This window comes from Fulmarus glacialis, unplaced genomic scaffold (assembly GCF_000690835.1).
Source record: "Fulmarus glacialis isolate BGI_N327 unplaced genomic scaffold, ASM69083v1 scaffold41256, whole genome shotgun sequence".
Classification (NCBI taxonomy): domain Eukaryota; kingdom Metazoa; phylum Chordata; class Aves; order Procellariiformes; family Procellariidae; genus Fulmarus; species Fulmarus glacialis.
Window position 1 is genome coordinate 1 of NW_009218207.1, and position 15,766 is coordinate 15,766.

Sequence of the window (15,766 nt, forward strand, 5' to 3'; positions counted from 1 at the left end):
ACCTGGGGAGGAACAACCCCATGCACCAAATACATGCTGGAGGCTGCCTAGCTGGAAAGCAGCTTGGCAGAAAAGACCCTGGGTGTCCTGGTGGACACCAAGTTGACCATGAGCCAGCAATGTGCCCTTGCGTCAAAGGCGGCTGATGGTATCCTGGGGTGCGTGAGGGGGAGCGTTGCCAGCAGGTGGAGGGAGGTGATCCTTCCTCTGATCAGCACTGGTGAGGCCCCCCCTGAAGTGCTGTGTCCAGGTCTGGGCTCCCCAGTCTCACAAGAGAGATACAGAGGTACTGGAAAGAGTCCAGCAAAGGGCCACGAAGATGGTGAGAGGGGACCAGAGCATCTCTCCTGTGATGAAAGGCTGAGAGAGCTGGGACTGTTGAGCCTGGAGAAGTGAAGGCTCAGGGCAGATCTCATCAATGCGTATAAATACCTGAAGGGAGGGTGTGAAGAAGACGGAGCCAAGTACTTTCCGGTGGTGCCCAGTGACAGGACCAGAGGCAATGAGCATAAACTGAAACATTTCAAAGATGCTATTCACCAATCCAATATATCTGTATTAGTATTTGGTATTATGGGTTACTCATAAAACATGTTCATTAAATCATCCCAATTAAACTAAGCCAGAACGCTGGTCACATTGTGGGGCTTTTTACTCTCTGGAGCCCCTGGATGCAGTGCAAAAGTTCATCCCGCTGTCACTTTGAAATGATGACAAGTACCAAACAGCAAACCCAACAAAACTACTGCAAATCAGTTGTCCCAGCTGGAACTTGATCTGTGCTAGTTGTGAATGCTGGCAGAGTGGTCAGGCTGGCTGGCTGCAGCAGCGGCCTGCAATACTGGCTTTGCCCTCGGTAACCTTTTTTTCAAAATGTTGACTTGTGCTTAGTGGGGGACCCTGACTTATACTTCCCGTGTTTCACGTGCTCGTTGTTTTCGTGCTGGTGGAAGATGCGGGACTATATTCTCAAATAGAGTGGTTGTGACTTGAAATATAGTGCCCAGTGCCCAGGATTCCAGTGCCCAGGCTTTAGAGCGTCATCTTTCTCCACAGAAGTACAATTCGTATAAATTGTATTTACTGATAAACATTTCCCTTTAATCACTTTGTGTTGCTCCCAGAGTCTAGTCTTCAAAACTCCTATGCTGTAAGGAGAATAGGTTATTAGTGCACGCTGGAGGAAACAATCATAACACTTTATTTGCAGGAGAACATGTGTGGTACAGATAATGCAGTATGCTTTGTGTGCACATTTAAGTGGCTGGCTGTACTGCTTTGTAGCATAGGGTAAGGGTTCTGTTCGATGTCTGAGTTGGTCAGCATGTGTAACACCCAGGAAGAGTGAACTACATATAATGTCTTCCTTTTGAGACTTCCTGAAGAAAGCAGTGCTGTTTGAACACGGGAATTAAATCTGTCTTGTCTTCCAGAGGCTTTTTCAGTAACCCACGGAACTTGCAAAACATAGTTACTTAAAGTAGTTTGTGTTTCCATGTGTATGGAATATCTCTTATTTAGCCACCTATTCAATCTTGTAAATCACTTCAGCTTTTAAGTTTTTCCACAAAAAAATCGTGTCTTGACATACTGAAACGTGAACTCTTTGTGGAGCACCTACAGAAGTGTGGAAACTTTCTGAAAGGCCTAGAAATTTTTGTCAAATAAAGCAGAGATGTGATAAGGACAGGCAATAGGAAGGAAAGGACTGCAATAAGGAATATGAGGCTTTAAGTATAGGAAAAAATCAGTCGTTTAAAGTGCTCTGTTATGTTTACATCCTAAGTGTATAGAAAACTACTATCTCATTGATGAGCTATGAAAATCTGTATTGCTTGTAATGTGAAAATATCAACAGTACATTTTCTGGAAGAATTTGAGAATGAAGGTAGCTAAGAATTTAGTATTCCTTAAAGTTCAAAATAAACATGCAGAAAGTGAACAAGACATAAATGATGCATGAAATCTACTAGAAGACAACGGACAAAAAATAAAGTATAAAATCAAGGGGAAGGACAAATGGAAACTTACACCTGTTACTGAGAAGCTTTTTAAAATACAATTTTTCTCAGATCACATCTTACTAACCAATGTGAGTAGACTTGAACTCAGTGTATTGATTTTCTTCCTGTTACTTATCTTGTCAATACCTCTGCGTCACTTTTGGTTGTGATCTCGTAGGCACCAGAAAAGCAAAGGATTCTCCTTTTGCTCTGCTGTGAGATCCAAAACTGTCCTGAGTGCCATTTTTTTAAGGAAGAGAGCTACAGGAGATGTATGGGAGATTATTCTCTGCATACTGATGAAACGTCTGTCAATCTCAAAAATATTTATGGCTGACATGAGTCTATTTTTGCATTTTTTTCTTTATTTACAGCAAAGAATGCGAGACCTAACAGCTCAGGTAACAAGCAGTCTGCTGCAGTTTCCAGAGGTGACTCTTCAGGCACTTGGGGAAGATGAGATAACCCTAGATTCTGCACTGTGCGGGAAGTTTTCTGGAGGTGAGCATTTTCCTTTAAATTTGGCCTTGGTAGAATGTTGTTATTGCCTGGAGGTTACCTGAAGCATAGGGTCATAGTATCAGCTGTGTCAGGTTGGTGCTGTTAAGATGCATCAGGTTTCGAGAGAACAAAAAGGATGTTTTAACGATTAAAAACGCTAATATTCAAACATTAGTATAGTTAAACTTTGAAATTACAACAACCTGCACCAATCTTGTGCTATTAAAATAATTTACTTAAACATGCTGAGTCAGTGAGCCCTCCTGAATTTCCAATTAAATAAAAGGCAGTTTTCAAAAAAGTAATAGTGTTGTTTTGGGCCGTATTTCTTTGCACCAGCTCAAGCTCTACAACCATCATAACATCACATGCAGAAATAGTTCTTCTACAATGTTACAGAGGCAAACACCCCTGCTTTTTCTTTTCTAGTCTGAATACAAACAGAAGGAAAGGATAGCACTGTTAAGCGCTGCAGCCGTATTTCCAAAGTATTTAATAGGATGCAGATGAGTATCCAGTGAGAGTTGCTGGAAGTGGCTAAGCAGATTAGGTAGTTGACTTCTAGGTGACCTGAAAGTAGAGCTGGGTGCCTATCTGGATGTCTTAAGCTCCTGTTAAGACCAGGTAGAATCTATCTACCTGACTGTAAGTGCAGTAAGTGGGTTAATACTTCCTTTGAGTTTAAAGTAGTTCAGTGAAACAAAATGTGTTAAATTCTTTCTGTAATCAGCACATGTAAAAGTTTAAATTTACTAATGCAGTGCCCATTTTCAGATAATTTCTTGTTGAAGTCCAAATCCCTGCCCAAAGTAGGTGTGTGCCAAGTAAAATTAATAAACCAGAAATGAATTGGCTCAGATTTGTTATATTTGAAGTATGCTTTAAGACTTGTGTTCCTGTACGTATTTAGATGATTTCTAGCCACAGCAAGCCGAATATGGTACAAAGACTATGGCTCAATATATTGTAATCTTTATCCCAAACAATCAAAATTCTTCAGTGCAAGAATGACACGTACAAATGCAAAATAGTAAGGTTGGTAATTTTAAGACATATTGCTTGCAGATTTCCATGGGTGATTTTAAACGATTGACCAGACTTAGGTGAGTCGGTCTTCCTCTGTTAGGTACTTTCATTGAAGGAAAGGGGCAGTGACTGCACTTTTTTTCAGTTGTTTTCAATCTTCCATTGGAAATTTGCTTTAGTCAGCTTTCTTTTCTCTTACAGGGAGAAATGGCCTGGCATGGTTGGCGTGTGGTCCTCAACTTGAGGTAGTGAACTCTGTGACAGGAGAGCGGCTCTCTGCGTATCGTTTCAGTGGAGTAACTGAACAGCCTCCCACTGTTCGTGTGGTAAAGGAGTTTTCCTGGCAGAAGAGAACTGGACTGCTGGTTGGGTTGGAAGAAGCAGAGGGAAGTGTTCTCTGTCTGTACGACCTTGGAATATCAAGAGTGGTTAAAGCAGTTGTTCTTCCAGGAAGGGTATGTACCTTTTAACTGGAGAAATGAAGCTTTTACGTTGTTAGGTGCTGCATAATCCTGTTTCAGGAAAAACTTTGGAGCGTCTCTTTGTAGGAGGTATTTTTTCTATATTGCATTAACATACTATCACTTCAGAGTATCCAGTCAAGAGAGCCTTGATGTAAAATCTCGGGCTTAATGGTACCATTATCTTTTGAGTTTACTGCTAGTAAAAGAAGTTTTCTGGTTTTATTGTAGAGCACATAGTTACTTAGTTCTCCACCTCCGCAAAAAGGCATTGAAAAATACCTTTTTGTGGCCAGAGTGAAAAAGCAAAAAACCCCACTCTTCAAAGTGTCTGAAACATACATTTCCTAAATGGTTAATTTCTGTCAGAAACACTGTCTTTAAAATATCTCAAACTTCCATAGTTGTGCTGTAAATGACTTGGACACATTCCCATGAATCTCAGACTAGCAAGCAGAACACATTTTTATGTTGACTTAGGAGAGGAGAAAAGAGCCTTTAGTGAGTTATCTGACAGATTGTTGAAAGATCGACTTTCAATCTGCAGTCTTTGAATCTCTGCTTATTGAATATTGTGTTTGTGTAGGTGGGATACACTGGAGTAATGCTACTATTTTTTTCTGTCTTCTGTGACCCATGAACTCAAGTGACGTAATGTCCCCTAGTCTCATTATCTTAATGTAAACAAGAATCAGTGTAAGTTAATAGAACATCAAGATTCATTACATTTTTATCATCTTAGAAGCTGCAAGAAATAAATAAATACTTATTACTCAGCTTTGCATAACGTGATTTGGTTTGACTTGCTAGAATACAGCTGGAGTTTTGTTTGTTTGTAATGCTACAGTGTAGTAAGCATTTGTATTGTGGTAATTTCAAGAGATATGAGTTGGGTTGGTGCTCCCTGTGTTAGTTTGCCTATCATGATAAATCTTAGAGTTTTAGACGGAAAGGCAAGCTGTGTGCTGACATAAGCATATAATCAATAAGTGAAATATGTTTGTGAAAAATGACATAGCTTTGTTAAGTTTTATTTCTTAAATCTAAGCAGGGAAAAGGAAAGGTTAAGAAGGATCACATCACGTATCGAATCTGTGTCTGCAGAAGTGATTTGAAATAGGATCTAGTTATAACTATAAGTTGTATTAGAGAGTTTTTCTATACCACAAAAAAATGGTTCAGGAGAAAATATGAAGAAGCCTTGGGGGGAAAAGTTTGCTGTTGTGTGATAAAGGTTATGAATTCTGGAATAAAGGCAAAGCTTATCTGAATTTCTGCTCTTATGCCCTGAATGCTCTTGATTACAAGCATGTTTGGTCTGTTGCTTTCATTTTGCTTCCTTCCTTTTTGCTGTTAGGTTAGTTAGATCAGGATAGACAGCACGCAGGTATTGCTAGTTGGACTGTTAACTTCTAAGTTGTGAGTGGGAGTAAGGGTAAGCAAAAACAAGTAGATAAAACTTGCAGTTGGCCACTGTCCATATGTTTTGAATTTATTCTGTAACTCATACTTGCATATTATGTAATGTGTAATTTGGGCTTATAATCTACCTGAATGTTTCTCTGATTTTCACACTGGTTATTTTTAAAAGTAAAATGTGGACCTATTCTTAACATCGCTTTCTGAAGTTTCTGTCATTAGTGCTTTAAGGCTTTAATGAGCACCTTAATTTCTGGACTATTTTCTGTGTAGGTATATCTTCTGCGGACAGCAAAGTTGTACAGGTTAACACGAACTTAGAGTAACTCTGGCCCAAGGTGTCAAGCCATTAGTGTGTTAATGCACGGTGTTTATAGTGACTGTATGACTGCCTTTTAGTGTAAGAGTAGAGGTGTAGTCATTCAGAGAGTAAGGGAATGAGTTAAAAAAACCAAACTCACAAGCTTAGAATTTTGGCATAATTTTTTTTTTTCGTGGGAGCATCTCTAATTGCCCTCTGGATATACATGTGAAATGCAGCAGAAAACTGAAAATGTTAATGGAGTATTATTTGAATTGGATTCTTTTAAAAGCAAATCTGAATTTAAAACATTAATTAGATCATATTGCTTTATAATGATTGTATGTTTCAGAACTGTTGAATGGTATTTTCACAAATTTTCCTGGTTTCTATGAGGCAGAAGGGTATCATTCAGATTCAGTGAGCTGAGAAAACTTTTCTTTGTCCAGTCCCAGAATGAGTTGGCAGTAGTCTAGGAGAACATGAAAAGCCAGTGCATAGCGCGGTGGAAAAATATGCAGTTTCAGGAGCTTCTCCGTGAAGAATAGAAGTGTTAAAACCAGGAAACATTTTTGGAAGACTGTATGTAAAAATGGAAAACATTCATTTGGAGCCAGTTGTACAAGGAAAAAAATCGTAAAAGAAAAAGAAGTTAGAAGCAACACTTGAACTTTGGCTAATTCTGCAGCAAGATACGTACAGCATTTCTGCCTTCCTCATGACAGTCATCAAGTTGTGGAGCAGCAAGAATTGGAATAATCAAAACGCTTTTGATAGTCCTTTGAGTAGCAGAGAAGACTGGAAATTTGATTTTTGTAGGAAATCTGAAACAAAATAAAGTTGTCTAAATTACTATTGGTACTTTATCTGGTTGTTATTTTTATTCGAAATGAGGAGTAGTGTAAATTTTACTAAGCTAGTATCTCCCTTCAACACTTCCTAAAAATGTTTCATTCCCATGGAAATGGTGAGTCTACCACGCAACTTGACCACTGCCTTGCCTGACTTACAGCCACGATTAATCCGAATACCTGTTTGGCAAAGGCGGCATAGACTGTGTCACAGTGCTGATGGGCTGTGAGCAGTGGGAGAACTAGATTTAGTTTTGTCTTTCTTACTTAAGTCCCTTAAATATGATAAAGTTTCTTGCATATAACTGGTTTTCTAAGTTTTCTTAGAGTTAGTTATTTCTAAGTAGGAAGTGGAAATTGGTAAGCTGTAATAATAGAATGCACCATTTAAGCCAAAGTTAATTCAGTTACCTAACTGTAGGAAATCTGGTAAATGGAAGGCTGTAACAGGTTTTGTACAGGGCTTTTTTTTTTTCTTGGTATAATTGGAAACAATGCTTTGTTTTTAAGTCTTAGGATCCTGTATTTACTTTCTTGTTTCTGATGTGCTAATTCTGGCTTCACTTTTGAATGATTTCTATTTAGCTTGTCAAACAGCTTAAATATTAACTTGTAGTTTTCCTGTAGGTAACTGCTATAGAACCCATAACTAATCACGGAGGAGCCAGTGTGAGCACTCGGCATCTACATCAGGGTCTGCGATGGCTCTTTGGAGTGGCAGCAGTGGCTACAGATGTTGGTCATCTACTTCTGGTTGACCTTTGTTTGGATGATTTATCTTGCAGTCAGAATGAAATAGAAGCATCGGGTAAGCTTGCATTTTTTAAACTTGAATTTAAGAGTAAGAAACCTTGTATCTTTTAAATAAACATCCCACTTTGAAGATACTAGTGTGCAGACATTTATGACTATTGATTACAAGTGGCGGTTTGACATCATATAGTCCTGAACTGATTAAAAATGGGAGTGGCTTAATACTCCTAATCTTGTAAATGCCTCTCTCCCACCAAGATGCCTATGTCACTATGATTCTTGCCAGTGAGGTGTAGGAATTTTACCATCTGAGTCGGTGCAGCTGCCTGATAGGAAGCTGTGCCCTATTTCTTGGGAATGTTCTTCTACTTCTGCTAATTGACTTGGGGCAAATTTTAGGCTTGGGTTTTTTTAAATAAGTCCGACTTATTAAAACGCATGCATTTGGAAGAACGAAATCTCTCATTTGTGTGTTCAGATTGCATACGCTGTTTTGGCTATTACAACAGTGGCTTCAGGAGTTGATGTCACTTCAAGTAGCTTCATCGTGAGGCCCAAACTCCTTATTTACAAAGTCTGAGAAGAATTTGTCTATGAAGGTTACACTTTTACCTGGTTTTGAACCAATCAGAGAGTCCTTATGTTCTCTGAATACATACAAAATGGAAATACAAAAAAAATGTTGCGTAAATGGGTACTTTGCCTGGGATGGTAGAATTAGATTATACATGTTGTCACATGAATGTTTAAAGTGCACCCTAAATGGCATAACACATTCATTTATTGCATGGTTTTGTGTGTGTAGATCTAGAAGTCGTCACTAGAATTCCTGCGGAAGTTCCACAAAGAAGAGAAAATGTGATCAGAGAAGGGAGACATCTCTGTTTTCAATTACAAAATCCTTCGGGAACAGCAATATCAACCCTGTGCTACATAAGCAGAAGCAATCAGCTCGTTGTGGGTTTTTCAGATGGCTACCTGTCACTGTGGAACATGAAAACTTTGAAGAGGGAGTAAGTAGGCCTTTACATGTGGCCATGCCTGGAGGTGCACGGGTCTCAGTTTTTTGCTTAAGGAAGTATGTTTATTTAAAGGGAACTATTTCAGGGTCTGAAATTTTGAGTATAATCTTGGAAGGTTTAGAAGTCATCTTCTGAAATAACTATTAAGTCATAGATGGATCATAGATTGACCGCCTTCTCCCCAATGGACTAGCATTGTTTTCTTTATTGAGCCTGTGGATTGAGGAATTATGGAAAGTGTGCTTCTTTGGGTTATGTCAAGCAGCTAGGATGTGATAGAGCCAATTTCTATAAGACAGTTTGTTCTCTCAGTAGTATTCAGTGAAAGCAGGAAATGTGTGCATTTTGATGAAACAGATTTTAAAAGTTATTTTTCAGAACCAGTTCCTACAATTAGGGCATACATTGAATATGTTAATAATGTGATTTTGGTGATAATGTTCTTCAAAGTGTCCAGGATGAAGCTAGTGAGACATGAAAAATCAATAGCTGATCTGTGCCTGGAAATACATTCTTTCCTACATTTCAGCCTTGACCAAAACAGGAGATTGACCCATTCCAAGGCAACGATGTGTGTGAATGAAAGTTTGCTTGGAGCACTTGGAGATGAGAATAAACAATTATGAGATGATTTTGAATCTGCCAAAGAGCAATCTCACTTGAAATATTTGACAAAATTCAGAGAGGGATTCCCTTAAGCAAATCTGCAGTGACTGAGCAGAAACTATTGGATGCATAAATAGAGAGTGGAGGAATAATTAGGTGGCAAGAATAGGCTGTGAAGGTAGAGATAAAGTTCAGAAGTCTGGAAGAAAAATGCCTTACATAGTTTCTCATTTCTTTACTTGGACTATGTCTGTTTGGCGCTGTTTTAAATTTGTTCAAAAGATATGCTGTGTTTTAAGTTCAGTATTGAAGTAGGCTACAGTAGGAACAATCTTTTCCCTGGCAGCTGAAGTAATCATTTATGTTCCTCCTCCTCCTCAGGCAGAGGAGGACATAACGCCAGGTTATGGCATTTGATGGACAGTAATTTCCTCACCTCTTGACTGTTGCATAAAAAGGAGTCCTTCCTTGACTCACATGTTTGAGGTGGAAGTATGACCTTCTGTACTTTGAGTACTATGAGGATAAGCATGTAAGGTGCTCTTTTCTCAGAAGATGCTTCTACCCTTCTACAAACAATTAGGGCCAGTAGGCTCACCTTTTTTCTTTTCTTTTTTTTTTTTTTTTTTTTTTTTTTTTTAAAACCTGTAGGCACCACTCTCAGCTTGAAGGAGGAAGGATTCCTGTCTATGCTGTTACTTTTCAAGAGCCTGAGAATGATCCTCGCAATTGTTGCTACTTGTGGGCTGTTCAGTCTACACAAGAAAGGTGAATAAAAACTTACTATAAGCCACTGAATTAATTTTTTTTTAATATTTGTTCACATACAGTTACGACATGTATATTTGTTTTGTTTATTTAGCTGTGCAGGAGACTCAGGTACGGAAGGTGTTAAGCTTACAATGCAATTTGTACAGGATTTAACAGATGTAAAGAAGGACCTACTAGTTCCTACCTTCTGAAAGAAGGCAAAGCAACAGTGGCTACATTTTTGTGGTTGCATTCTTGAATTATTTCCTTTGTTTCTTGATGACTGCTTCATGATTTGTTTGATATTTGCACCATGGTGTTAAAATACCATTAAAAGTAGTTGAGGCTGCGGATCCAGAACACTAAACAGGCCGATATAACAGCCTGCTGCCCCTAAAGGAGGGAGGTGACAGTATTGCCGATTACCTTGTGCCAACTTCAGCAGTCTTTGGAGCCTCCATGAGCCAGTTTAGCTCACCTGGCAGAGAACGATCACTGTTCAGCAGAATGGTTTCCTGCTGGGCTAATGAATCAAATCAGTATGTGGAAGGGTGCAGTGTATGCAAGAGAGGGACTGGAACTTTGGTGGGAAGGGGAGGGAAGGGAAGGGGAGAAAGATATCTCTCTCTCAGCATCAGCAAGCTATTTAATCAGCTCAGCTGTTCGTAGAGTGGCAATCTTTTTAAGTTTGACTTTAAAGCAGTTTTGATCTAGAACTCTTCACTGTGAAGAACTATTGCCAGCAATGTTTAGTCCATACAACATATTAAATTGTATGGTTAGCATTTGCCCCTGAAGCTGTTAGTGTCAGAACTTCCTCCTTTATGTTTTAGCAGTTAAATGTGACCAATTATCATGTTTTGGGAAGTGCTGTCTTTCTTTTCAGCAAGAGCATGTTATTAAGAAAACTTCAGTCTAGATCTAATAAACTGATAATGAGGACTCTAAAGCAGCTTTGTAATCAAATTTCATAATTTATACTTTTTTCAGTGAAGGTGATGTTGTGAGTTTACATCTGTTGCAGTTAGCATTTGGTGACAGAAAACGCTTGGCATCAGGACAAGCCATGTATGAGGTAAGACATGCATGTATGTGAAAGGATGAAAATAGTAATTTTCTCTAAGTGAGTATCAGTTAAGTTGGCAGGGGTAATATTTACCATTCAGAGGTGACTAAAAAAAAAAAATCTTTTGCTGAGTCTTATTGGGCATGGCCTTTGTCCATACTTTTTGAAAACAAGTCATACATTTTTATTCTGCAGTGTCGTGTGTTCCAGCTAGATTCATCTGCAAAGAGCCCACATAAATTGAATTCCTGAAGAGGAAGCAGCTTTTACACATAAAATTATTCTTCATTTAAACACCAAATTAATGGCATGAAGGAAGAGAAGACAGGGCTTTGAATAGCTTTGTTGAACCAAACTGCAGACTTGAATAAGCTTCTGTCTGTCTCCCTTTCTTAAAATACGGCCATAGAGCTTTATTCTTTTCTGCTCTTTGCTTTTATAGTCTTGTTTTTCTTTTGAGCTCTGTCAGCAGGACTTCAAATGAAATGTAGCTACAGTGTCTCTTAAGTGTTGATCCTGAAACTTAGTAGGTATAAAGATAACTCTTTCTACTTTTTGGCTGGATTACCTATGAAATCTACTCTTAAAGCCAGCAAAATATGTAAATGGTGGTATGATTTGGTCAGAAGAGTATACATAATTTTTTAGAACTGGCTCCAAAGGTGGTGTGTTTAAAATATAGGTGAGGTATCAGTATATCTCAGATACCTAACAGATATAAGATGCATCTGTATAATGTATAATTCTATTCAGTAGTATGTTTGAAACTCTTCCAAAATCTTTTTGATGGGAAAGCAATCTTAATTCAGAGCAATTCTTTCCTCCTATTTTGATACTTTCTCTTGCATATTCTCAACAGGTATGGAATGAAATAGGGGTGATTCCTGTATCATGGTACTCTTTTTACAGGGGCGGTGTATTTTGATTTTTTTGAATGAGTTTAGATTCTGACCTTTTTCCTTATATATAGGAAAGCTCCTTCCTCATCCGTAAATGTTGCTTTTGAATAGATAAAGATTAGGTGTTTGGAAAAGGTGGTGTTTCTTTAAAATGCATTATCTGTCATGGTGACAAGGTATAAATATCTTCAAGTGATTCAGCGTGTTCTAAATATGGATGTCATCTCTGTATCTCTATGTGCAGGCTTTTTAATGACGTAAATATACAGTGCTCTAGAGGAACAGAACAAACCCTGATTGGGTTTAAAAGGGCTTTTAATTTTAAAAGGGCTTTCATTGCAGTTCACTTCTGCATCTCTTGTAGTGATCTAAGCACTTTGGCAGGTTGATAGGAGAAAGTTTCTTTAAGCTTTCTCCAGTTTCATTTCTGAACTTCTGCTTTGTTTTATCCTCTTTTAAAAGTTATTTGTAGCTACAGTCTTAGCAGTGGCAAAGACAATACCTTGTACTGTGTGCTGCTTTGGAAAAAAAAACAGTTGTCTATATCCGTGTCTCTAATGGCTACTTTTTTCCGTCTCAACACTTTAATGTTAAAATGTGGGACCTTTTACTATTTGGCAATTCTTTGTCTTGGTCATCTTATTTTCCTGAATAAGATGTGACAAGTGTCAGTTTCCATCTCAGAGGGTTGAAATGTTTCAGCAGCTTTTAAATATGGGTCTGCTAGAAATCCCAGCTGACACTCTTTACAAAAAGCACACAAAGTGATTAAATAATGTTGTTATGTTTGTGACCTGAGAAAGCTGTGGTGTAGTTAATGTAAGAGTTTTAACCCTCTACAGACTATGCAACCACTAATACATTCACAGGCTTATAAGAGGTGTCAGGGACCAGACTCTGGATTAGAGATATTTTACTCCCCTGCTGTTTCTGCTTCCCTGTGATAAGTGTTGTGGAGGATTGAAATAGGAACCATTCTTACAATGCAGTTGAAGAGAGAACTAAACAGCTGGACCCTCTGGGGAGGAAAGACAGGTTCTTCAGCTAGCTTCCAGATGAGCCACTTACACATGTAGCTTCATACCAAGACCTGATAACACCTACTGCCAAAAAAAACTCCAAACCAACTCCCAAACGCCAGAAACCCCCAAAAGATGCATTAGGATCTGTGCTCTACGGTGGATGCTTTTGGTCTCAGAATACTTCCTTGTAGTCACAGATTGGTCAATACTACATGGCTGTCTGCCTACATGACTGGCTGAGTCAAGTTTCTTGTCCATCTTCCGTGACAGAACATTTAAGAGTTGTTCCCAATTGCCAGGCCAAGTTTGAGTAAACAAGGAGGAATCTACTGTTGACCCTTGTTCATTAAATAGAGTTCACAGGAGCTTGAAAGACTTCTCTACTGCAGCAGTGCTTTACTTTCCAGGAATCAGACTTGAGGCTAGGAAACAGCACATCTTTGACTTTGTATCATGGTAAAAAGTCACAAATAGAACTTTTGGAACATGTGGCAGTGTCTTTTTATAAATGAGCATCAAAATGCTGTCTCCATTGCCTTCAAGGCTGTTTAGGTCTGTGCTCAAGTAATTAACCTAACGGTATGTTTAAGTTATGTTTTCAAAGATCTTTTTTACATCACCTCAGCAGTTGCTAAATCTAGTGCATCCAGTCATGGTCATGGAGCACACCTTTACCTTTGTCCTACACGATGCTTGCGGATGGACAGAGTCTACAGTCTCTACTTTCCTATCAGAGTCTGACCAGTGCATCTCATTTGAAAACTGTCTTCATATTTTACTGGTCAATAAAGTCATTACTTAACGTCTTCCATATAGTGGAGTTCCTTGACTTAGATTTGCTTGCCCCGGTGTGGAAAATGTAAAATATACTGTTTTGCTTCAGAAGTTGTCTTAGGCAGGAGTCATTTGATATTATTTTCCCCTTCCCCTCTGCCCCAACTTTGGGGGGGACTGGCTCTTTGTATATGAATTAAAGTTGAAATTTCTAGTGGTTAAAATTAATCTCTGACAGATTTATGGAGTTTTAGTACTTTATCTGATGAAACAGTCTTTTGGAATGGTGGACTTCTTGTTCAGAACAACATCTTTTATTAAAATTATTTCTGTAATAAAAATGAGATTCTTTGCTTAGGCTTCATGTTAGTTTTTCAAAGAGATGGTTTAGATTTTTCTCAACTACTCTGCACATGTCATTTGCAAACTTGCTTGCTAAAATAGAATGGACTGTACGTGCTTCAGAGCAAATTTTAGCATTTTTCTTTTTAGTAATGAAAGACTTCATTCTTTTTTTTTTTAGGGTTTGGTTTTTTTTTTTGACAGCCTTGATATTTATTAGTAGTATTTCCTAGAGCGGTTAAGAGAAAGCTTGTCTCTTCTCAGATTAGGTGAATTAGATGTATCATATGGGATTATATGATAAAGTATTGTGTCGTGCTGATTCATTTTAGAGCTCTGAAAGTTTAGGAAACTTGGGCAGAATGTGGTACGATCGATTTTTGGGTTGGTTTTTGTTTGGTGGTGGGTTGTTTTTTTGTTTGTTTGTTTTGTTTTGGGGTTTTGTTTTTTAATTGTAGAGCTACTATTTGTCCACAATACACACATTCATGTGTTGCATTGTAGACAGTTTAAATGAATGCTGTATTTGGAAAGACAGTATTTCGGTTAATGCTTACTTGGAAAATGGTGATATCAGAGGTTCAACACAATCCTGCCAGGGTTTCTGTATATCTTAAAGTAGTTCGCTGACTCTGCAGTAGTTCATGATCCTAAACGCATTGCCCACATGCATCCCACGTCCTCTGTGTTTTCCCCTTTCGCTGTTGGCTGTGCTTGGTGAAGGAACTGAGGGATATTTCACCCATTAGTCTCTGATGAGATTAGAGGAGGAGCTGGTAAAAGCTTACGTGGTTTGAAAGAAGATTGTTAATCAGTAAGAAGTTCTCATAGCTGCTAGAGAGAGATGCATTTTCACTCCAGTGGTGTGCCTATAGATAATAGCTCTTGACAGAGCTTTAGCTGCTGGAATGCCATGACTTCTCTAACTTCATCAGTTCTGTAATTAAGATGTGGAGCAAAGAGCTTTGCATGCATGTGTATTACATTATTTCAGATATCTCTTTGTAGATATATATTTAGGTTTGTAAAGAAATGTTGACGTTGCAAGGAATTCTGCAAAACGTGTTTAGAACTGAATTAACGTTAAGGAAATGCCAGATTTTGAAAATGTGCAAAGCCTTTACAGCCAAACTTACCCGTTAAGATTTGACACTTAATTCTCTTGCATGTCAGATGTAGTTTCTATTTGCCAACAGAAACAAGCTCATGGGAAATGTACAATATGATATACATATTATGTTAGATATATACATTCTTTCATATTTAGGTACAATGTATGTCTTTATCTCAAAATGACCTTTTCTCTCTTATTTTTTCCCCAGGGCTTGGAATACTGTGACGAAAGGTACAGTTTAGATCTCACGGGTGGAGTCTTTCCCTTGAGAGGGCAGACCAGCAATACCAAATTACTCAGCTGTCAGACTGTAGAAAAATTTCGCAACCATGTTGACAGAGAGGATAGCGTTAATGAAGGTTTGTTCTGATGTCCATGTTTGGCTATTCTAAAAGAAGTTATTTTGGAATCGAAGCAATGAACTCTGTTCTGTACCCACAGTCTGAAAGTCTTAAATATCTGTATAGTCTAGCTTGTTGGGCTTATTTAAAAAGACAAATTGGGTGCTTAAGTTCTGTGGGGCTTCTTTAAAGGAAAAAATAGGTTTTATTTTATGCTTGCTGACATGCTATAGCGATGTATGGTGGGGTCATCTGTATAATGCTTGTCAGTTATTTTATTCCTCCAGCTGTCATCTTTGAACAGTAAGATCATTCCCTCCATTGCTTAGGAATGTTACTGATTTTTTTTTTTTTTCCCCTGTTCAAACCTATGTCTGCATCTGCATTCAGTTGGCGGCCGGTCACAAGTGCTGTTCCCCAGGGCTCAGTATTGGGGCCAGTTCTGTTTAATATCTTTGTCAATGATCTGGACGAGGGGATCGATTGGACCCTCAGTAAGTTTGCAGACAACACCA

The 15,766-nt window shown here is 38.4% G+C and overlaps 1 protein-coding gene across 1 annotated transcript; it reads left to right on the forward strand.

The window, feature by feature from the left end:
* Nucleotides 1-2,383: 2,383 nt before the first annotated feature.
* Nucleotides 2,384-15,269, forward strand: LOC104078366 (protein ELYS-like; the record flags this gene model as incomplete). Its single annotated transcript, XM_009579975.1, has 7 exons — nucleotides 2,384-2,504; nucleotides 3,732-3,985; nucleotides 7,190-7,370; nucleotides 8,121-8,328; nucleotides 9,595-9,711; nucleotides 10,684-10,768; nucleotides 15,119-15,269. Coding segments are annotated over exons 1-7 (1,117 nt in total), but the record flags the coding sequence as incomplete, so codon positions are not given.
* Nucleotides 15,270-15,766: the final 497 nt, after the last annotated feature.